The sequence below is a fragment of the Podarcis melisellensis genome, assembly GCF_964234715.1.
Source record: "Podarcis melisellensis genome assembly, chromosome: 1".
Taxonomy (NCBI): domain Eukaryota; kingdom Metazoa; phylum Chordata; class Lepidosauria; order Squamata; family Lacertidae; genus Podarcis; species Podarcis melisellensis.
Window position 1 is genome coordinate 30,351,496 of NC_138528.1, and position 23,254 is coordinate 30,374,749.

At 44.4% G+C, this 23,254-nt stretch overlaps 1 protein-coding gene across 3 annotated transcripts in view; it reads right to left on the reverse strand.

Moving 5' to 3' along the window:
• FLVCR2 (FLVCR choline and putative heme transporter 2) overlaps nt 1–23,254 on the reverse strand; it is a 48,970-nt gene that overhangs the window by 18,548 nt on the left and 7,168 nt on the right. For all 3 annotated transcript variants that reach the window (XM_081912726.1, XM_081912725.1, XM_081912724.1), the window contains exons 2-5: nt 12,415–12,556; nt 11,749–11,889; nt 6,536–6,603; nt 5,712–5,815 (exon numbers count right to left, since the gene is read on the reverse strand). In XM_081912726.1, coding sequence (XP_081768852.1) covers nt 5,712–5,815; nt 6,536–6,603; nt 11,749–11,889; nt 12,415–12,556 — 455 coding nt within the window. The remainder of the gene's footprint in view (nt 1–5,711; nt 5,816–6,535; nt 6,604–11,748; nt 11,890–12,414; nt 12,557–23,254) is intronic.

Sequence of the window (23,254 nt, forward strand, 5' to 3'; positions counted from 1 at the left end):
TTAAGCTATCTACCTCAGTCAGAGAGACAGGGAAAAGAGCCTCATGCATGAGCCTGCACCAGCTTCCCTGAATTTCCTGAAAACCCCCCACTGCAGTGTTATGTCACTGTAGGGACAACAAAATGGTGGCTGCTAGTTCTCATAGGAGGAGCACTGCTGCCGCCACCATCACTGCTCTTGCCCTCCTTGTCCTCCTCCTCTGCCAGAAGTAGGGCCCTGCCAATATGTCCTACTCCCCATTTCATACATCTCTAATTCAAAAGTTGTCAAGTCCTGCTCTACCTCTTGTGTAAAAGAGTAAGACTTCCCATTGCTCAGAGACCAGTGAGAAAGCCTGACCTGGAAGATTTTTCTAAAGGTCAAGGAGCATCCTCTACTGCTTGGAAGAGGCTTCTGTAGCTGCTCTCAACATGAACTGGCTGAGGTCCCTAAGGTCACCAGCTTCTGACCTATAGCTTGGCAGAGTCCAGACAAACGCTCACATGTGGTATTGTGAGATACTGCAGTTGAATAAAAAGGACTGGGGTGGCACTGTGGGTTAAACCACAGAGCCTAGGACTTGCCGATCGGAAGGTCGCGGTTCGCATCCCCGCGACGGAATGAGCTCCCGTGGTTCCTGTCCTGCCAACCTAGCAGTTCAAAAGCACATCAAAGTGCAAGTAGATAAATAGGTACCGCTCCGGTGGGAAGGTAAACGGCGAGATGAGTGCCGCAACCCCAGAGTTGGTCACGACTGGACCTAATGGTCAGGGGTCCCTTTACCTTTACCTTTAAAAGGTAACAAGCTTTCTGTTCCCAGCAGCGAACAGCATGGCGGGGCTGTACCCCTCCCCTGACCTCTGGCTGGTGTGTTGCTGCATTATCCTGAGATGGGGAGGAGTACAGTGGCAGCAAGGTTGGCATGGTGCAAGTGCACTGGCGGAGCCAATCTAGTATTCCTGGTGGTGCATTTGGGAAGTCTGATTCACGCTCCTCACCCTCTCCCTCATTGTATGTGACAACATCTCAGTTGGACAGAGGTGGGCAGCACAGCCCCGGGCTGCTGGCTATACGTTTGCCAGAGAGAAGGGGGGTTAGTAATGGCCTCTTGCTTTGGGACACTTGCCCACGTAACCTGTGAGGACTGAAGCCTTCAATCAACCAAGAAAGGTCTCCCTGCTTCTCCCAACTACTGGCCCTTTAATTGGTCATTTTTTGAACTAGCAAGACCTGGGGGACCTTTAGTAACTGAAAGCTCTAATCCTAAATAAACTTCCTTAGAAGTAAGTCCACTGAACTGAATGGGACTTCCTTCTGGGTAAATATCTTGTTCATGATGATGGACACCGTGCAATTGTACAGCCATCTTATTGTCTGTACCATGGCCTTTTGTACATGCTACTAGACAGGAAACAACATACAATCACTTCCTGCATCATTTTTGAAGCATATTTATCAGGAATGGCAGAGCTTTGAAGCTGATCCAAGCTACTTTACAGTATTCAAGTAAGAACAGGAGTGAGAGCAGGGCTTCAGTACGCTTGCTAGATATTCCTTGGGTGGAGCAGGGATGGTGAGAGACATTTTACACACAGATTTTTAGGATCTCCTTGGATTTCACCTTTAAAAAATCTGCTAGGGAACAGGGAGGGATTTACTTTAATATGGGAAAAGGACAAGAGAGGCTGAGACTGAGTCATCCAAACCTAGTTAGCACTCTGAGTTTGCTATTAAAGGGAGTGAGATTAAGGGCAGTCACGATTTGCATTCTACTTCTAGTCAACTGTGGAAGAGCAATAACTCAGCAGGGTTGCTAAAGTACAGAGTTACTGTTTACAGTGGTAGGAGGTATATATAAGTTCAGTGATTACAGTTCTGCGTTGGCTCAGAGATCTATCCTTAAGGCTTAATGGGAGGCCAGCCTGCTATTTTCAGAGCAAACATGCACAGAACGACAAGAAGCTGCCAAGCTGTTATATCAGGGATAACCAGGATACAGTAAAATGGTATCCATCTTGCTTCACTCTGAAAAAGCACTCTCTGGAAGGACCCTGCATTCCAGAGAATGGCTTGGCAGGAGGGATGGGTACCTTTCCCAGTTATATATATCAGCAACAGTTGCCTTACATTGGCCCTGTCAAGCTAAGAGAAAAGGAAAAAATAACGCCCCACTAGAGAGTGTCACAGAAACCCTTACCAGCATGATCTAATTGGTCCTGCAACTTCTCAAAAGCTTCCTTCTCAAATGATAATAATAATTTTAAAAACCTCTTCCTGTACTTTAGGGGATTTATAGCATTTGTGCTTGTGTGTGCATGGATTAATTCTTATCCATAAGTGGTAAAAACGGCAAGAGGCTTTGCAGGATCCTTGTTAAATCAGATGAGCAGAAACACATCACTCCCTAGCAGCAAATCCACCCAAAAGAATTCATTTTGCTCACCTCTGTTTCAGGGTAGTCCTACATATTACTGTGGGAAGCAGGCTGACCCCCCCCCCCGGAAGTGATAGTTGAACCCTTAGCCGATAAATATTTACAAATTTCACATCTTTGCTTTGGCAGCTAAGAAGCTCCAGTCCAGTTATGTTAATGCATCATACTTTATGCTGTTGATTTTCATGCTGCAGACTTTTATGCTGTAGATGTTACTGGTAATGTTGTGCGATTTTAGAGGAATCCCTTTGTTGTTCATTGTGAAGGCCTTTGGCTACATACAATAAATTGATTGATTGATACTGAGGGAAGCATAAACCAATTGTTCACCTCACTGCGCTAAAGTGAGGGCGAGGGAGGTATCTGCAGGGGAGAAGGGTTTATCCTTCCCCTGAAAGTCTATTACTTGCCAAAATAATAATGCTTCCTTCCTCCTCCACACACTTATCTTCTTCACTTGTTCTTTCTGTCATCCTCTTTCTGTTTCTGGGGGACAGGAGGCGGGCAGGTGTGGAGGATTCCCTGGTCCTGAATGGGGTAACTGTGCCCCTGAAGGACCAGGTGCGCAGCCTGGGAGTCATTTTGGACTCACAGCTGTCCATGGAGGCACAGGTCAAATCTGTGTCCAGGGCAGCTGTTTACCAGCTCCATCTGGTACGTAGGCTGAGACCCTATCTGCCTGCGGACTGTCTCGCCAGAGTGGTGCATGCTCTGGTTATCTCCCGCTTGGACTACTGCAATGCACTCTACGTGGGGCTACCTTTGAAGGTGACTCGGAAACTACAACTAATCCAGAATGCGGCAGCTAGACTGGTGACTGGGAGCGGCCGCCGAGACCATATAACACCGGTCTTGAAAGACCTACATTGGCTCCCAGTATGTTTCCGAGCACAATTCAAAGTGTTGGTGCTGACCTTTAAAGCCCTAAACGGCCTCGGTCCAGTATACCTGAAGGAGCGTCTCCACCCCCATCATTCTGCCCGGACGCTGAGGTCCAGCGCCGAGGGCCTTCTGGCGGTTCCCTCATTGCGAGAAGCAAAGCTACAAGGAACCAGGCAGAGGGCCTTCTCGGTAGTGGCGCCCAGCCTGTGGAACGCCCTTCCAGCAGATGTCAAAGCAATAAACAACTACCTGACATTCAGAAGACATCTTAAGGCAGCCCTGTTCAGGGAAGTTTTTAACGTGTGATTTTACTGTATTTTTGGTTTTTATGGAAGCCGCCCAGAGTGGCTGGGGAGGCCCAGCCAGATGGGCGGGGTATAAATAATAAATTATTATTATTATTATTATTATTATTATTATTATTATTATTATTATTATTATTATCCCAGCTTAACTACATATAGAGCCTCTATAGAGAAAGCATGATGTTAAGCAGTGCTAAAAACTGGCCGTTAGGGGCTGCTGTTTAAGACAGAAAGCCCTTTGACGGAGATTTCCATGCAGTGGCACAGCTGCCTTCTGGGAAGTATAAATCAACAAGGCCACACGCCTGGAGCAGGCCTGGATTGAGTCACACCACCAGTGTCACAACACTTGTGAGGATATAGGAAGTATCCTTACACAGGGTCACTGAATTATAGTATGTGCAGCTAGATGGACAGTGACAGCTCTGTGCCGCACATTGGGTAATTTTTTAAAAAATACCTTTAGAAATACTTAAGCATATTTATGAAACCCAGATATTTAAGGACTGTTTGAACACACCACAGTGGCAGAAAATTAAAAGTTTTTGTCCCTAGGTACCAAACTTTCAATAGCTCTAGCTTTGCAAAACAGAAAACACCCTGACAACCTTCTGCAAAATTCCTACTTCCTAGCTCTTCACCACTCAACTTTTCAATTCCAGTCCATTACAGTGGTACCTTGGGTTACAGACGCTTCATGTTACAGACTCCGCTAACCCAGAAATAGTACCTCGGGTTAAGAACTTTGCTTCAGGATGAGAACAGAAATCATGCTCCGGCGGCGCGGCAGCAGCAGGAGGCCCCATTAGCTAAAGTGGTGCTTCAGGTTAAGAACAGTTTCAGGTTAAGAACGGACCTCCGGAATGAATTAAGTACTTAACCCGAGGTACCACTGTATTAACCTCTCCTGCATCCTGAAGAGTGCTTTGAGATCTGTCTTTGCTCTTAGTTTTCCTCACAATACTTTGTTTGTGGGCGCACTCACTCACTTTCATTGCCTTATCACAGAAAATCTTCCTGCTGAGGTAAGGCATTTGTTTTATCAGATAAAAACTTGTATCGCTTCAGTTTTTATTATATTAGTGGTTGGCTTTAATTGCTGTGAGCTGCCGTGAGTGGTGTGAAGGCACCAGAAAAGCAGGAAACATATTTTTATATAACTAAATACATTTGCAGGGGAGAATCAGTGGCCGGGGGTGGGGGGTGGGGAGTTAAGCATCCCTACCTCCTGCCCAGCAATTGTTCCTTGTGTCAGCACACATCTGCCAAGAGAGCATCTAATCTGGACCTAAGAGGAATATTGTGGTGCATCTCAATTCCCCTTTACTCTAGCTACCCACCTCTCTTTCCCTAGAAACACATTCAAAAAGTTACAGACATATCTTAGGAAGTAAATCAAAGCAATATCTTAGGGATGCTACACATTTAAACCAGCCTTTCTACAATATGAGGGGTGTGGGTGGTGCTGTGGGTTAAACCACAGAGCCTAGGACTTGCCGATCAGAAGGTTGGTGGTTCGAATCCCTGCGATGGGGTGAGCTCCCGTTGCTCGGTCCCTGCTCCTGCCAACCTAGCAGTTCAAAAGCACGTCAAAGTGCAAGTAGATAAATAGGTACCACTCCAGCGGGAAGGTAAACGGCGTTTCTGTGTGCTGCTCTGGTTTGCCAGAAGCGGCTTAGTCATGCTGGCCACATGACCCAGAAGCTGTACATCGGCTACCTCGGCCAGTAAAGCGAGATGAGCGCCACAACCCCAGAGTTGGCCACGACTGGACCTAATGGTCAGGGGTCACTTTACCTTTACTTCTACAATATATAAAAATGCTCTTGGACCTCTTGGCAAGCCTTTACTCCAAACTGTGATCCCTGCATCTTCCTCCTACCAACCTTTTAAAAAATAAACAAAATGCTATACTTTCTGTTAGTTTCTCCAATGCACAGTTCATTTAGCTAGGACAAGCAAAGCCCCACACCGTAAACAGTGGACGTCACAGGCGCATGTGCCAAGGATTTCAGCCAAATAGCTCCAAAGCTCTTCCAAAGCAGGAAGCAGCTCCTGCAGAGTTCCCCCCTATACTTACCCACTGAATAGGGGTGGTATAAAGGACTTACTTGTATGTTTTGGTTCTGTCCAACCAGAGGCCAGTGATCAAAGCTCCAACCATGCCAGCCACGACAATGGTGAGGCCAATTCGACCAGCGTTCAGCTGCTCATCCTGCATCAGCAACACACAAATGCACAGAGCAGTTTGCTTTCAAGCACGCAAACAGCTGGAGGGACAACAGGAGACCTCGGGGTGGAACCAAGAGCACTGAAAACCGATGTGGTACGCAGGATCCAGGGGGTAGGCTGGGACCAGAGAGACCCTGCTCAAGCAGTGCCACTCCAGCAGTGAGGCTCACTAGGTGAGAATCTTCCTTCAGGCAATGGAATGAGAACCTGCTCCAGCTTGAGGACCACATACTCACATGCACAATTTCCCAAGGGCAGCATGCCTGTGATTAAAGAGGCCAGCAGCAAAAGTGGGCATGGACTAGGGAGAATCTGGAGGCATTATCAACACTACTAGGCTTTGAAGACACTGTTGGGAGGTGGTATTATATTCCTGATCCACACGTGTACACAAAATCAGGAGTGTTTTTCCCATGCACAAGGCTTAAAATGACATTCTGCTTGGAATATGTATGCGTGAAATCTGCCTTGATTTTTCGAATGCCTCTCTTTTTTGTTCCCTTGAGCATCAGAAAACGACTGAGCGCTCACATACATGGAATTAAGAGGCTCAGAAATGATTTTCAGCCTCATGTTCTCAGGCTCTTGCCTTCGTTCTTCATTCTAAGGCTCCCCTAGAACAGAGGATCACAGGCATCTATTATGCAGCAAGGGCCAGTGTCCTGAAGGGGAAGCCATGACAGCTGAACAGAACGTCACTTACCTTATAGTGGCTGATCACCATGCGGGTGAGTAGGGTCGAGAGAGCATAGAAGCAGCCTGTGTTTAAGCCTGGAAGGTAGATAACAAGACAGCAAATTCATAGCGTGCCCTGGATTATGAGACACACAGCAGCACTGCCAGGTCTCAACCACAAAATCCAGTGAGGTCAAAGCTAAATCGGGGTTTGAACCCTTGTTAAAGTCTAGATGAACACACATAGACCAGCTTTGTTGTCTTCGCAATCTTGATACTAATCTTCAGGTATTTCCTGAACACACACAACACCCTTTCCTCTTCCTGCAATTGTACACTTGAGTTTATTTATTGGGACGGGGGGAATTTAAGAAATACAGTACTGAAATGCAGGCGCACAGACGGGACAATGACTAGAAGAGGACATTACTTTGGAACAAGCATCATTCAGTCACATCAAAGCTGTTGTCTCATTAGCCAGGTAGGAGCCGGAGGGAGGGTAGAGATAATGAAAAACCCAGAGCACAGGTGAGAGGGATGCAGTACACAGGGATGCAGTCTGCAACTCCTCTTTCACAATTTTCTAGAGGAGACCGTCTGAATAACTGGGCACAGCCTTTGATGTACATTTTTATTGCAGCCCAGCTCTCCCCACAAGCCCAGCCGCTGCCGCTGTCACCATTCATACTTCTAAAATAGTGTGGTATTTCTTCACAGCTCCATCAATGTCTCTAGCGGAGCCTTTCGCTGCGTTTCAGTTTCCGTGTTTAACGGGAAGGAGACAAATGAGCTGTTTCAACATCCCCAAAGCACAATGCAGCAGTTTGGATTCCTAAAGGGGACTTGTCAGAACAATAACGAAATGCACAAAGTGCACAGGTTCATCACTGGCCTCTGCCCACAGTAGAATTAATTGCCGCAGACACAGCAGTGATTTCTAAACCTTTCATCGCTATCGATCCTTTTCTTTAAAGTTAGGACCTGATTTGTACGATCAGGTCCAAGAGATCAGTGACAGTTCACTGCCCTTCTGCTCAGTGTGGTCGGTAATATCAATCATCATCATCAACACCATCATCATCTCAGTAGGATGGACTGCTAGTTTGACCACACTTACAATGAATCCAAATTCTGCCAGCATGCTGTGGCAAAATATACACTGCAGAATATTTAACATGGCCATACAGGACGCAGAATGGAAAGCCTGCTATTTACAAAAGGGCAATAAACCACATAGAAGGAAGTCAAGAACTCCCAGTCAAGAGACATGACAGTGAACTTTGAATACTCCTGTCTTCTTCAGGAGGAAGGTCGATTGCAATCACTCTGGCACACTCTTCAAACAATCAGCAAGCCAACCACCGAGGAAGTGATAAGGCAGGCAAGATGCTGACAGCACACATTCCAGGGGACCATCTGACCCTGAACATAGGCAGCAGCACACCTTGCCCTTTGTGCTACACTGTTTTGACAGAGTAATGGGATGCATTGAAGGATATGCTTAAGGCCAATAACACAGTCTTGGCGGGGTGGAGGGTGGGGGAACTTGTAGAAGTCAGGAACTTGCAAGGACTCTGGAATTCATTTCATGTCATTTGTACAAATAAAACCACATCCTTTCTCTTGTCACAAGACCACAGCATCACAAGATTTTAGTGTGACCTTATAGAGAAGCATGCAGAGCCCTACTTGTTACAGCTGTCATTGCTGTAAAAGAAACAACCACACACACACACACAAACCAATGCGTGACTTCACTGAAAAGCTTCATGATAAATTTGGAAGCCAAAAGGAATGTCCTATTAATTTGTATGAGAAAATGAATGCCTGGCTAACTGCTCATTAGAGAAAGTTTTGTCATCTCCCTTTCTCCCCTAGTGCTTTTTGTTTGTTTGTTTGAACCTTATTAGAGTTTGAACCATTGGCAGACTCTTGGGAAAGGGTGGAAAAAATTGCTTGTGGAGGCCAGATGAAACCCCCGAACTGAGAGTTGGCTATCCCTGTTCCAGGCATGCTACTGCTACACTTACCTGCTCCCTGTCACAGTTTAATCCAAAGCAAGATTCACCCCCCACAATTCCCCCCCCACACACACACCTAGCAACATTTAAGTCCAATGTAGCCACAGCAGTGCAGCTGTGGAATGATTATCTGGAGGGAGGGAGATAAGTGACACCCTGCCTCTATATAGTCCAAGATATACGAAATATTTGGTTGTTTTGGATGTTTTCAACCGGCTTATCTGTGAAAGGAGGCTGGGAAAGAGGTTAAAAGGAATAGTTTTCAAAACTATAGACTGGAAAAACCCTGGGATACTCTGGGAGGAAGGGCAGGATATAAATTGAATACATGAATCATAACACATAATAACTGAAACAAAATAAAATAAAATAAATAAATAAAATCTTTCCAGTAGCACCTTAGAGACCAATTTAGTTATCGGTATGAGCTTTCGTGTGCATGGACACTTCTTCAGAAACCATGCACACGAAAGCTCATACCAATAACTAACTTATAATTGGTCTCTAAGGTGCTACTGGAAAGAATTTTTATATTTTTTATATTTATTTTGTTTTGTTTTGACTATGGCAGACCAACACTGCTAGCTACCTGTAACTAGTACATAATAACTGGCTACACATTGCTTTGGGCTGCCCTGGGCAAGATAAAGCAACCAACAAATTAAATACTAATAATAACTAAATGGCCTAAATGTGAGAAATGCTCTCAGGAAGATCCATTTCCATCCTTTTTTTTGGAATTACTTTAATCCGTAACTGATCCCTGCCTCTTTCTTCTGAATTCCGTTCCACTGAATGACAGGGACAAAAAGGAGAGAGAAGACTTTCTGTCTGAAAGTCGTGCGTCTCTATTTCCTCAAAAGAATTCAAATGCGGAACAATAGTAGGACTGTCTCTAGCAACTAATTGTGATGCTCAGAGCAGCAGAGATGCCTGAATGCAAAAAGACTCTGCAGTACAGTACTGGTTCTGGAGGGATTAAGGAGAAGCAGGAACACTCTGCAAACTGTATTCCCACTCAAGACATCTTCTGCACTGCGCACAGGAGGAAGGAAAAAAGACACCCCCAAAATTGCTCCATCTCTTTCAGCCAGGAAGCCAAACCACCCAATCACTCCTTTGGCTACATAGCAGAACTGGAGCCAGAGCTCTCAGAGCAATGAGAGGTCTGTCTTTACAACACTGCATACCCTGATCTCTCAAATAAACAAATAAGGTGGTTGTTGTCTAGAGCTAGAGAGAACCTATAGAGAACAGGAGACATATCAATCTTTTCTGTTACTGTGGAGAGAGAACTGAACACAACCATCAAGTCACTCTCGCTGTGCTAGGGCCCATAACTGAGACTTCTGTTGAGCAGATGACATTGGGAGGAATTATGAGGCAAGCATTTCATTGGGAGGAATTATGGGCAAGCATTTCAGCTTGTCGGACAGAATAATTCCCCCTCTTCTCCTGCCACATGCTGTCCCCAGGGGTACTCCCACCCAGTGGCGTAGCGTGGGTTGTCAGCACCCGGGGCAAGGCAAGTAATTTGTGCCCCCTAACCCGTGGATTTGCACCCCCTAACCCTAACCCCCAGATGTTGCGCCCGGTGCGGCCGCCCCCCCCTGCACCCCCACCCAACTCCTGAGTCAATTTTGGGGCAGGGTGTGTGTCATAGCTGTCAAGTGTCCCTTATTTGAAGGGACAGTCCCTTATTCCAGCGCCATGTCGCGCTGCTGTCCCTTATTGATGGATGTCCCTTAAATGTCCCTTAAATGATGCCCCTTAAATTTCAAAGGAAGCAGCTCCTCTCCCTCCCTCCCTGCCAGGGAGGAGGGAGGCTCCAACTGTGTTGCTTGGCTGTGTTGCTCACCCAATAAGAAGTCTAAGAACGACTGGGGGGTGGAGCTTGCATGCCTTGTGTGTGGCTAGTTAATGCAAGCTGGGGGGGGGGTTGAATGCTGGACGCCATTTTGTTGCATGTGCTGCTGCAAACTTTGCAGTGCAAAGCCAGGCCGGGGAGCCATTTTAAGTTGAGGCTGCATAGGCCTTATGGTGCATGTGATTCAGATTCTATTCAGTTGAAGCTCTGGTTACAAAGTTGGTTGGACAGTGTTCTCGAAGCTACCAGCATGAGTTTGACCAGACTGCAGGAGGACAGGAAGACTGGAGTGCCTGGAACAGGTGAGGCTGCAGGTCCCTTATTTTGGCTGCTGGTCCCTTATTTTCAAACCTGTAAGTTGGCAGCTATGGGGTGTGTGTGTGTGTGTGTGCAGGAGGAGGGTGGGACAGGCCTACTGTGCAAGTGAAAGTCTTTGCTTAGGGCTTCTGCTGACAGGACTCCTCAGCTGAACCATCCCCACACATTTCCACAGAACTCCTCCCTGTTTATAGATGCTTCCTCAAAGGAGGTTTCTTCATATTCCGTTCAAAAACTTTCTCTTCCTTTTTATTTTCTCTGAGTTGCTGTTTTGTTAAAGGTTTTTTGGTGTGCGTGTTTGCAAAATGAGGAAGAAAAATACTTGTGTTAAAGCTATCCCTCTGTACTGTGTTAGCAAATAGAGTTTCCAGTTTCAACCTTCATATTCAACTGACTGATTGAGTTAAAAATATGAAATTGCATGTGCTCAGAGTTGTTGTTATTTATCAAAGTTAGCAAACTGTCTTATGGAGTTTAGCATTTAAAGCAGTGGAATAAAGTGGGGTGGAAGAGAAATGTTCATTGTGTCTTCAATACTGACCCATGAAGAAATCAGAGGAGTGCCTCTAAACATTTTGATGATGGTGCTGACAGCAGCAAGAGTCTTCTGTCAGGACTAAGTACAAGGAAGCTTTCTTCTTAATAAAAAGTTACAACCTTTTACATAGGTGGGGCTAACAGAAAGGGGAACACAAATCACAACTGATCATGGGATGTGGTTCTGACTGTGCTCTTTCCTCACACAAATATTAGTTGCAGACTGTCTTAAAGGAAATTGGATGTTTTGGTATGTGTCTTTCTAAAAGCAGAATTAATTTTAATTTTATTTTATCTTTAACTCAATTTGGAATGTTTTCTGTGTTGTTGTTTTTAAGCATGGCTTATTACAAAAGGAGTTGCTGTTTTATATTATACTTAAGCTTGCTGCCTTGAGTACTGTATGGTACAAAGGCAGCCTAAGAATTAAGGAAAACGAATGAATGACAGAGAAACTGCCATGTTGGCTGCTTCTTATCAGCAGGAAAGGAACCTTACCATAACTGACTATTAGAAGCACAAAGTTGACATTGCGAAACAGACGGACAATAGATTGCAGATAGGAATATTCCTCAGGTGATGCTGTGTGGATCAAGGCTTGGGCCCGGCTCGGAGGATGTGCAGGCTTTTCCTTGAACACTATGGAAAGAGCACAGAACCAGAAGTTAGGAATGGATTGGATGCTGTGCCCGACTCTGCAGAACAAACATAGGGGCATTGGCAAAGAACCTTGCAGAGCAGGGGCTGGGAACTTGTTTCCCTCATCCCGTGGGCTGATTTTGACAAATGGGTGGGGCCTCAGCCTGTCAATCTCCTGATGTCACATGATCTCCTTTGGCCCTTATGAGTGATCAGATGGCGATGAAGCCATGGAAGCTTCAGCAATCAACTGATCACCGCCACTTGCACTTTGTATGGCACTTTGCAAGCCCTGGTGATTAGCTGATGAGAAGCCGATTTCAGAAAATAATAAACCTATCTGGTGCAAACTTTAGTCATCATTCTCACCTAGAGGTTTGTCATATGTATTTACTATTTCCAGACAGTACATATTTACAGGAAGCAGGTGTCAAAAAGAGAAGTTCACGATTTCTGGAGTTCACACAGTGTCCAAACGTGATTTATAAATCAGCCTTAAACTGTATCCCACTTAAATCTACTTACCAACAGCTACTAAGATGAAGAGTGCTGTTGCCACAGCTGCAGTCATAAAAAACATGATGCTAATATGATAGGCCAGCTTCTCCTCCTCTTCCACATCAGGAACCAGAACTGGAGGCAGGAGGAAACCCACTGCAATGCCAAGCTAAACACAGAAAACATCATCAGATGGTGTTTGTCATCTCTCACACTTGTCTAGTCCAGTAAACTTATCTGCGGTCTACAGAGGAGGTTGTTTTAAATCTACTTCATCTTCATTTTACCAAAAGCCATAAGAAGTGATCACTGCAGGACCGCCACTTATCCTGACAGGAGCAACATTATGCAAGGGACTAGAGGAGCCTTGTCCTTCCAATTCTACCATTTTATGATTAACAAATCCTATAAAGGCTCAGAACTCTACAGCTATCAATTCTGCTTATGCTAGCTTCACCAGCTAAAGCCAAATTCCACAGTTTAAGCTGGCAAAGTATGCACAAATATCCAAGCATTTGGATACACTTGGCTAGACATTCTTAAGACCAGTATTAAGCCCACCCAACATTCATATGAAGCCAGGCACTAGTATAATACAGTCCTTAGGAGTGTGCCTTTGACTATAAATTGTTAGGAATCACAAGTAGGAAGAATGCTATTGCGCTCATATCCTAACAGACTTTACATAGTCATTTGGTTAGCCACTATGAAAACAGGATGCTGGACTAGACAAGCCTTTGGCTAAATCCAGGAGGGTTCCTCTTATGTTTACTCTCAAATTGACATCAGTTAATACCAATTTGTGTGTGAATATACCTATTCAGCTGAACAAAACCCCAAACAGTGTACAGAGGACCATAACACCCATAACAATGATGAAATTATAGAACATCAACATGAGTAAGATACATAAGCAAAAACCTTTTGACATCTTAAGCAAAAGTTACATATTCTTACTGAAGGCTTGAAAGAATAAAAATGTATCAAATTGTTTTCTAAAGGTTGTGAGATTTAAGCCCAGATGAGCTCCCCACTGTCGGGAAGTTTTTTAGGCTGCCTCCTGGGAACTCTCACAATTTTAAACAGCAAAGGACTTTCAACCAGGGCTCATTGAACTAGCATGCAATGTTCTTGCACTCAGCCTTGTGTTAAGGTGTGCTAGCACTTTGTGTCTCAGCCCTATGTATAATTACATTGCCACCCTAAATACACAACATAGTTAAATTGTTTCCTAAATTTTAAAATGCAAAGCCTTTTCAAAGAGGAAATCCAAAACTAGGTATCCTTTTTAAAGATATTCATACGAGTCGATAAGGATGGGTACTTCATATCAACCCTGAACCTAATATTGTACATGCTGTGACATCCCAGCATGTCAGTTCTCCTAGCTGAGATAGAGAGAGAATGGGCTTAGTTAATACAGTACATCACTCCCTTTAAGAGCAAACTCAGGTGTTGAGTGCCAACAGAAACTGAACTAAAACAGGGGTGCTGAGAAACCAAAGAGAGGTACTGGCCAACTTAGGTGTGAGGGGGAGCCTGTCCAATAAGGACTAAGCATACTCATGTTGGGAAACAGAAACTGGAAATTTGGTGTTGGGATGGCTGGTCTGCTGGGGGAGGTTGTAGCAGGTTGGCTGAACAGTTGCTGGGAATCGCAGCTGAATGCTCTTGCATTCAAGGTGCTGCCTTTGCATTTCCCCTAAACATTTGATTTACCGCTAAGAGAACAGGATTGTGGCCTAAATGGGCCGCTGACCTAATTTAGCAGACTCTTCTCTTCTTATAAACATTCCTAGTGTGAGATGAAAAGACAATGTAGTATTTTGTGGCAGGTCCCACCTTTTTGTCTAACTGGGCATTCCTTCACAAGAAGTCTACTCTAAATAGACTAAGTGAACTGGAAAAACTTATTCTCTCTTTTACAGACGATGGTGGGCTCTCAGGCCAGACTTTCAGCATTTGTGACTGCTATGCAGGCTGCATGGCTGTGTCTCGCTTATCTTGTATGAAGGTGGAATCAAAGCTTTGCTTTTCTACATGGAAGACTTGACTTGCATATTTAGGTTAATGTGCCCTGCTCTGTCACAACCAACTCTACGGACTGCTGTTTAAACACAGAACCAGAATACATCGCTTCTGTTTTGTTGGTATTACCAGCTATTTCACAATAACTGTGAAACAGGAGCAGAACTTAGGAAAACTGAAATATATAATTGTTATTACAAACATATATGACAAATGTGTTACAAAATAAATTCTGAAAACTAAATAGCTCCTCATGTTATGGTGGAGAAATTCAAATTATGGACTGTGTCATGTTTGACCTTTCAATATATTCACTTGTTTTCAATTGTGAAACCAATAATACCATCTAAACTTACAAATCATTAACTCCCACAATGTTTGCTGGAGATCTTCATTTGCCAGGCATCACCCTGAAAGTCCCTCTTATCATTCCACACCTGGGCTGCTTTGGAGCTATTATCATAGTGAGACAAATGTGGGCAGAGATTCCTGAAACTCAGATCATTTATATGAATGACAGAGCCACAACTGAAAGCTATAATGCAGTGATGTCTATCAGGTAGATCACGGGATGAAAGAAAGTGATCACCGAACGTAATGTTGGCCCCTAAAAAAAGCTCCACAACTTTGGCCCTTCCCTCCAATGAAAATGGTTAGATCACTGCCAGTTTTTTATACTGGGAACAGATTGCAGTCCCTGCTATAATGTAATGCACAACATATCCCACTTCAGTGCGTGGGACAATTAAAAAGAGATTTCCAAGAATTTTGCCACTAGCACTTTCAGTGTGAGAAGCACTTCAAACTGCTTATCACGTTCATCCTGGAAAAGGGCCCTACAAATATGTAAGTGCATCCACTTTGTGGACTGGAAACAAACAAACTCAAAGCTAAGTGCCCTGCCCAAGGATAGAGTAGACTTTTTGATGACTCAGTGGCATCATAAACTATTGTGCCATGTTTTAGACCACAACTCAAAGTTGCTGCTTCTATTCAGGTCACTCTGTTCAAGTCCTTTCTCATAAATTAGGCCCCACTAATTCCCAAGGTCCCCAAAAGAAGACAACCAGCTTGATTTCTGTATAGCTGTGAGGAAAGCATCAGATCTGAGCCTTTACTTGAAAAGGAAATAAGGGCACTGGCCACACTGGCTGTGAGTTGGAGTCCATGGAATACTTGGAGGTCCCCCATCCCTGATCTACAACTATAGCAAATCCTAAAACTGATGCCAGCTACTTCTTCCCACAGTCCAGCATGCAATAGTAGATCAGAGCAAACCTAAAATTTAAATATTCCTCTTGTCATTTCTTCTGTTTTTACATGTTCAGCTGGTGGTTAGGATAAAAGAAATTTGGTCAAATTTCTTCACTATCATGACGGGCAATCCTGCACTTTGCATGTGGTTCAGAGACAGTTGCCAATATAGTTCCTTCCATTGGCAGGAAAACCACAACAGGCTCTAAGGGCAACTTTTATTTTGGATACTTCGGGTGGTGTTCAGCATAGCTTTACTCAGAGTAAAAGGTAAAAGCATAGGACAGTTAAGTCCAGTCACAAACGACTCTGGGGTTGTAGCGCTCATCTCGCTTTACTGGCTGAGGGAGCCGACGTTTGTCCACAGTTCTTCCGGGTCATGTAGCCAGCATGACTAAGCCACTTCTGGTGAAACCAGAGCAACGCATGGAAACGACATTTACCTTCCTCACCGGAGCGGTACCTATTTATCTACTTGCGCTTTGACGTGCTTTCAAACTGCTAGGTTGGCAGTAGCTGGGACCGAGCAACAGGAGCTCACCCCGTCACGGGGATTCGAACCACCAACCTTCCAATCGGCAAGCCCTAGGCTCAGTGGTTTAGACCACAGCGCCACCCGCGTCCCTGTACTCAGAGCGCATCCATTTAAATTAATTAATAAGGTTAACTTAGGTCCATTAATTTCAACAGTCTATTCTAAGTAAAACTCAGTTGTCTACTACCCAGTGTTTTGTGAACACTGTTAAACGAAGAGTAAAAAAGCAGAAAGAAGCCCCCTAAAAATACATTAAAGTCAATCTTGCTTTTTCACTTCTTTTTTGATTACAGACAAAAGCAAAATGAAAAGGTTTGAGCATTACATCTCAAAGCAGCCAAAGACTCACACATCCTGGCAATCCTTATGATTGCACCTCCTAGAAGGATTTTCCAGAAAACTTTTTGTCCACAATTAAAATGAGCCTGAAATGTCTGTCAGTGAGAAAAAGAATTAATGAGCTCTGCCAGGCCTTTCAGGATTTTTGGAAGGAAATGAATGCAAAGGCAAGAGACATCACCTCTCTTTTCAAGTGCTGCATATAGCCTTACTTGACACCCCACTGCACTTTGCCCTATTTTCTCCACTCAAACACAAATACATCTTATAATTTCATTTGTTTTATTTCCCCAGACACCCAGTGTAAGATATCTGTGATCCCCCCTTTATTTAATTATAGGCATTGGAGTTGGGATATTGGGAGTGATTTTCATGGACCACAGCATAAGGTAAAGGTAAAGGGACCCCTAACCATTAGGTCCAGTCATGACCGACTCTGGGGTTGCCGCGCTCATCTCGCTTTATTGGCCGAGGGAGCCGGTGTACAGCTTCCGGGTCATGTGGCCAGCATGACTAAGCCGCTTCTGGTGAAGCAGAGCAGTGCACTGAAACACCGTTTACCTTCCCTCTGGAGCAGGACCTATTTATCTACTTGTACTTTGACGTGCTTTCAAATTGCTAGGTTGGCAGGTGCAGGAACCGAGCAACAGGAGCTCACCCCGTCACGGGGATTTAAACCGCCGACCTTCTGATCGGCAAGTCCTAAGCTCTGTGGTTTAACCCACAGCGCCACCCATGTCCCTTGGACCACGGCATAGATAGAGGGCAACCCCAACCAAAAATACATGTGTGTTTAAGTGGATGCATTTCCTCTAATAAACATGGAAGTGGGCACATGATCCTTTCCCATGTAAGAACTGCCTTCGTGGAGGAAGTATATGAGCAGTGGTACAGCAAAACCACTGATGGACAAACACCGTCCAAGTACCACAATCCTCCACCCTCCTTTCCTGCTGGTTTGCACAAAACACAAATAGACTGACTCAACCTCACTACACACAAATAATGTATATTGCTTTCTAATATAGCACAAAAGACTCCATTTAGAAAAGCATTTTGAACTTCATTTAAAAAAAGAAAATAAAAACAGCTTTGGCAGAGTTTGTAGTAAGCCTTTATGGACCGAACATCTGAAATAGCCACATGCAGAAATGCATAAACATGGAGCTATTCAGGGGGAAAGTAGAATACCACAGGGAGCATGGCCATCAGCTAAAAAATTCTGCAGAGTAAGAAAGAAAGGCAGATATAACTCCTACAGAAGAAAGCCCAGCCGGAAATGCGAGCACATCTTGCGACCAAGCAGCCAATGACATGGCACTTTCAAAAAGGACTTCTGACTTGGTCACAACTCATCTCAGAGGTTCAAGTCACTGAGCAGCATCTACCTTTATTTCGAGCACTCAAGCAAGTGTGCCATCACTTCTGTCATCAAAATTGCACCAACCACATACTAAAAAAGAAATATTAGCCAACTTGGGTAATAAAAAAGAAACATTAGCCAACACCAAAGTTTGCACAAATACAAAAAAGTGTGGGTGGGGAGTAAAGAGATAGGACCCAAAAGCATCCCAGTGATGGCTGAGCATGTTCACTGGGCATTAAGTGCACTGTTGGGGAAGATGGAAAATGAAGAGGGAGAAGGAAGGGAATGGAGAGACCTGAAAGAGAAGAAGGTGGTTGACTGGGACCAGGAACAATAATGCATGTTGCAGGGAGGGATTGTTGCAGGTCCAACCTGCTGCCTTTAAGTCAAACTGGCTTAATGTTTACTGTATCCTACAGTCTCTTTTTCCTTAACAGTGCAATCTTATCCATGTTTAAATGGAAAATTCCCACTGAGTTCAATGAAGCTTGCTCACAGGGAAGTGGATCTAAAAGTACAGCCTCAGGGTCTGATTTCTAATGGCTACTGTCTAGGAGGAGAGATCCAGGAACCAAACAGGTTTCCAAGTGTGGGGAAACCATACATGAGTAAGCACCACTCAGATCAAAGGGACACTCCAGAACAAGGTAGGAACAGAGCAATGTAGCTGGAATATCAAACAAACACATTTTGCAATACCAGTCACCTAAATTTCAAAAGTAGGGTTGTTCTCCACAATTTGCCAAGACATAGAAACTTGCCAAAGTGAACTTGAGAATCACACCCCCAACCAAAGGATAGCAGAAACATTTTTTAAATGAGTTGCCCAGGGTCAGCTGAAGGCAGCATGGGAAGGAGCTGTGAAGCTGCTCCTCCTGCCTCCCAGGAATAGCGTCATGGCCAAGGGGAGACCAAGAGGGTCCCATCCATCAGCCAGAGAAGGAGCAGCTGCAGGAAACCTGCAGAAAGGATGCTCCACTCCAAATGCCAGCTGCACTGGGACCGCAGAAGCAAGATGGGAAGATGCTCTACATCCACCAAGGAACAAGAGCCCCCAAAAGACTATTCAATAAGGAAACATCAACAAGCAAATAAATAAACAGAAAATGGCCTAAACTCAACTACAGAGAAATGCCTGGTTATTCTTCTCCTCTTTGTTCTGGCCTTAAAGAACTTATTTCCTTCCTCTACTTCTTCCACTGTCTCCCCTTCCCTGCTGTGTCTTTGTATACAATGCCCCTCCCTCCCTCTCTTTTTAATGTGAACTTCTTTGGGAAACAATAATTTTCTGAAAAGCAGCACTAAGATTTAGTAAAATAAATAATCACACCGGTTTTGCTGGCTACTACAAGACCCACAAGGGCAGAAGACACATGGCTACACCCTATTTCCTCCTCGCTAGGGAGATATTTCAGCCATGTAAAACTCATACAGAATGGTAAAGGCTGCAACTATCTGATGAAGCCTTACCAGAATGTTGCTTATTCCACAATTCCCACTGTCATCCATATGTATGGACAGCAGCCTTGAGCAGAGGAAGGGAAGTCCCTGGTACGTGCGGGTTGTGGGGATTGGATGTGCTATTGCCATAAGTGCAACCAATCCCAAAAATAAGTGCACTGCAGTCAGGCCCAAGCCAAGCGCTGACAGATGCGCTGCAGAAAGTGGTATGCAGGCTATTTGTGTCTCTGTGTTGCTTAATTTCCCCTCAGGCTGGCATCTAGTTTTACAAACCCAGTCATTTCTTCAGGAGCCACATCTCTGCTGGAATACAGTGGTGCCTCAGGTTACATACGCTTCAGGTTACATATGCTTCAGGTTACAGACTCTGCTAACCCAGAAATAGTGCTTCAGGTTAAGAACTGTAATTGCTTCTAAAGTCCAGGGGAGAAAGTGTGTTGTACAGTGGTACCTCGGGTTAAGTACTTAATTTGTTCCGAAGGTCCGTTCTTAACCTGAAACTGTTCTTAACCTGAAGCACCACTTTAGCTAATGGGGCCTCCTGCGGCTGCTGCGCCGCCAGAGAACGATTTCTGTTCTCATCCTGAAGCAAAGTTCTTAACCTGAAGCACTATTTCTGGACAAAAAAAATTCCTTCCAGTAGCACCTTAAAGACCAACCAAGTTAGTTCTTGGTATGAGCTTTCGTGTGCATGCACACTTCTTCAGATACACTGAAACAGAAGTTTCCAGACCCTTCTATATAGTGAGAAGGTGGGGAGGGGTATTACTCAGAAGGGTGGTGGGAATGGGTGATTGGCAGATAGCTGTGATGAGCCTGTTGACGACTCTTAACGACTCCAATAGGTATTACAGGAAGGTATTACAGGACCAACACGGCTACCTATCTGTAACTGGCACTATTTCTGGGTTAGCGGAGTCTGTAACCTGAAGTGTATGTAACCTGAAGCATATGTAACCCGAGGTACCACTGTAGATCGTAAATGGCAAATCTGGAGTGTCTCCTGTAATTAGAATATTCCACTTCATCCAGCCATATGGTTGCATTGGGGTTTCTCTCACAAACCACTATGGCCTCCTCTGCCCCCCCCCCCACATTAAAGCCTTGCCCCCTCTTGGTTAAGGGTTTGTGGGAGATCCAGAGCAACACCCAGCTTTTGTTTCTGCCTCCCCATCATATTTTCCTAACGATCTTCCTCTCCCATCTCACCTTCATCTCATTAATATGAGATGGTAATAAAGCATAAAAATGAATTCCTCCACCTTCCATTTATGCTGTAGCGGGCATCTTTGGTAAATGAATATTATAATGAGCCCTAGTTGGCCTTGCTGTCCTTTAAAATCTCCTTTTTTGCTCTCACCTAAGAGTCCAGATTCACTACGTATGGAAGTGAGAGCTGGACCATAAAGAAGGCTGATCGCCGAAGAATTGATGTTTTTGAATTATGGTACTGGAGGAGACCCTTGAGAGTCCCATGGACTGCAAGAAGATCAAACCTATCCATTCTGAAGGAAATCAGCCCTGAGTGCTTACTGGAAGGACAGATCCTGAAGCTGAGGCTCCAATACTTTGGCCACCTCATGAGAAGAGAAGACTCCCTGGAAAAGACCCTGATGTTGGGAAAGATGGAGGACACAAGGAGAAGGGGATGACAGAGGACGAGATGGTTGGACAGTGTTCTCAAGGCTACCAGCATGAGTTTGACCAAACTGCAGGAGGCAGTGGAAGACTGGAGTGCCTGGCGTGCTCTGGTCCATGGGGTCATGAAGAGTTGGACACGACTAAACGACTAAACAACAACAACAAGAGTCCAGATTCTAACACCCACCACAGCAAGAGTAAGAAGGGAAAGCAAAGAGGATCAAAGCTCCCCAGGATGCTTTGGAGTTGTTCAAATCCACAACAAGAGAAGCTCAGCTTCAGTGTTACCATATTTTTCGAGAATATATTGACTCCTCCTGGAATGAGAAGTTAAGGAGGAGGAGGTTAAGGCAACAATGATTAGAAGGCCATAGGACATTGGACGTCCAATAATGATGGCCGAATGGGAAGAGCTTTGGAGAACAAATATGAAATTTATAGCGTGTTATAACATCAAAGAAAAGATGCTGCACAGATGGTACCTCATCCCCTCAAGTCTATCAAAGTTGTATAAAAACTTAGCAAATACTTGTTGGAGGTGTGGTGGGAGTAATGGCGACGTGTATCATATGTGGTGGACATGTAGGAAGATCAAAGTGTTCTGGGGCTACAAGGAGTTGAAAAAAATGTTTGGAATAACTTTTTTCAAAAAGACCAGAGGCATTTCTGTTAAGCATTGTTGGCAGGGACATCCCGAAGGCCTTTAGGGAGGTATTCTTATATGCAACAGCCACAGCTCAGACTTTGGTGGCAAAGGGGTGGGAGGAACAAGAAGCCCCAACAATAACGGACTGGCATTACAAGCTACAAGAATTTGCTGAAATGGCACAGTTAACAAATACCCTGAGAGGCAATTCAAAACAAAAATTTATGGGAAAGTGGGATAGATATAAAACATATGTTCAAAAATACAGTATAGGTCCGCTATCTGTGCTAGCGTTTGATTGACGTTGGAGTGAGAATGAGTTGAGAAATAAGACTAAGAGCACATATTGATATAGGAATGCATTAGATAAAATGTAAAGAAATATACAATAATAAGAGTACATTCATTTGTAAAAAAGGAATATACAATGGGATAGACAGGAAGTCTAGAATGTTGGTATGTATATGATTTGGGGGGGTTGTTTTTCTTTTTTCTTTTTGTTCTTTTTGTTTCTTTTTTCCATCTTTTTTTTGTTTCTTTCTAGGTATATAAAATTTGTATATAATTTTTGTATACATGTTGGAAATTATATTATAGTAAGTCCTGTAATAGAGGGACACGGGTGGCGCTGTGGGTAAAACCTCAGCGCCTAGGACCTGCCGATCGCATGGTCGGCGGTTCGAATCCCCGCGGCGGGGTGCGCTCCCGTCGTTCGGTCCCAGCGCCTGCCAACCTAGCAGTTCGAAAGCACCCCCGGGTGCAAGTAAATAGGGACCGCTTTATAGCGGGAAGGTAAACGGCGTTTCCGTGTGCTGCTCTGGCTCTCCAGAGCAGCTTCGTCACGCTGGCCACGAGACCCGGAAGTGTCTGCGGACAGCGCTGGCTCCCGGCCTATAGAGTGAGATGAGCGCACAACCCTAGAGTCGGACACGACTGGGCTGCACGGGCAGGGGTACCTTTACCTTTAAGTCCTGTAATGTAATATGACAACATTTACTGATGTAATATAAGAATGTTAACAAATAAATAAAAAACAAATTCAAAATAAAAAATAAAAATTTGACACCAAAGCCCACTTTGGATAGCCACCAAACACAAGTCAAACATGTTGGGTCACAACGGCAAACTCCGAAAAAACTACAGTACCAGACAAATTATTCCTCTAAACAAAATGACAGCCTAGCTGAAAGGCAGGGGGCTACTAAAAACATTATGAACAGCTCAAGGAACAGTACTCTGTGGTATCGCATCAAACATTTTATAAGAGATACTATCCAGACTTTTGTCCTTGAAACAAAAGCAAAGTCTACAAGATGTGTCTAATGTACCACGTCCCCAGTGGCAACCCAAAAACATTGTCTCCCTATCTCAGTGTTTGCATTCTGGGTTTAAGGTCAAGATACTCAGCTGGAGAGCAGGGAAGCGGAAGGAGTCTCATAGATCCCTCTTGCAACATTGTGTGTGGTGTGTTCCAAGAAATCATGTGATAACTTAAACAATGAAAAAGCACAAGTGGGGGTTATTTAGAATAGGGCAAACGCACTAGCTGACAAGCCTTTAGAATAAATGTTGGTAATTAGATGCTATCTTGAGCTAC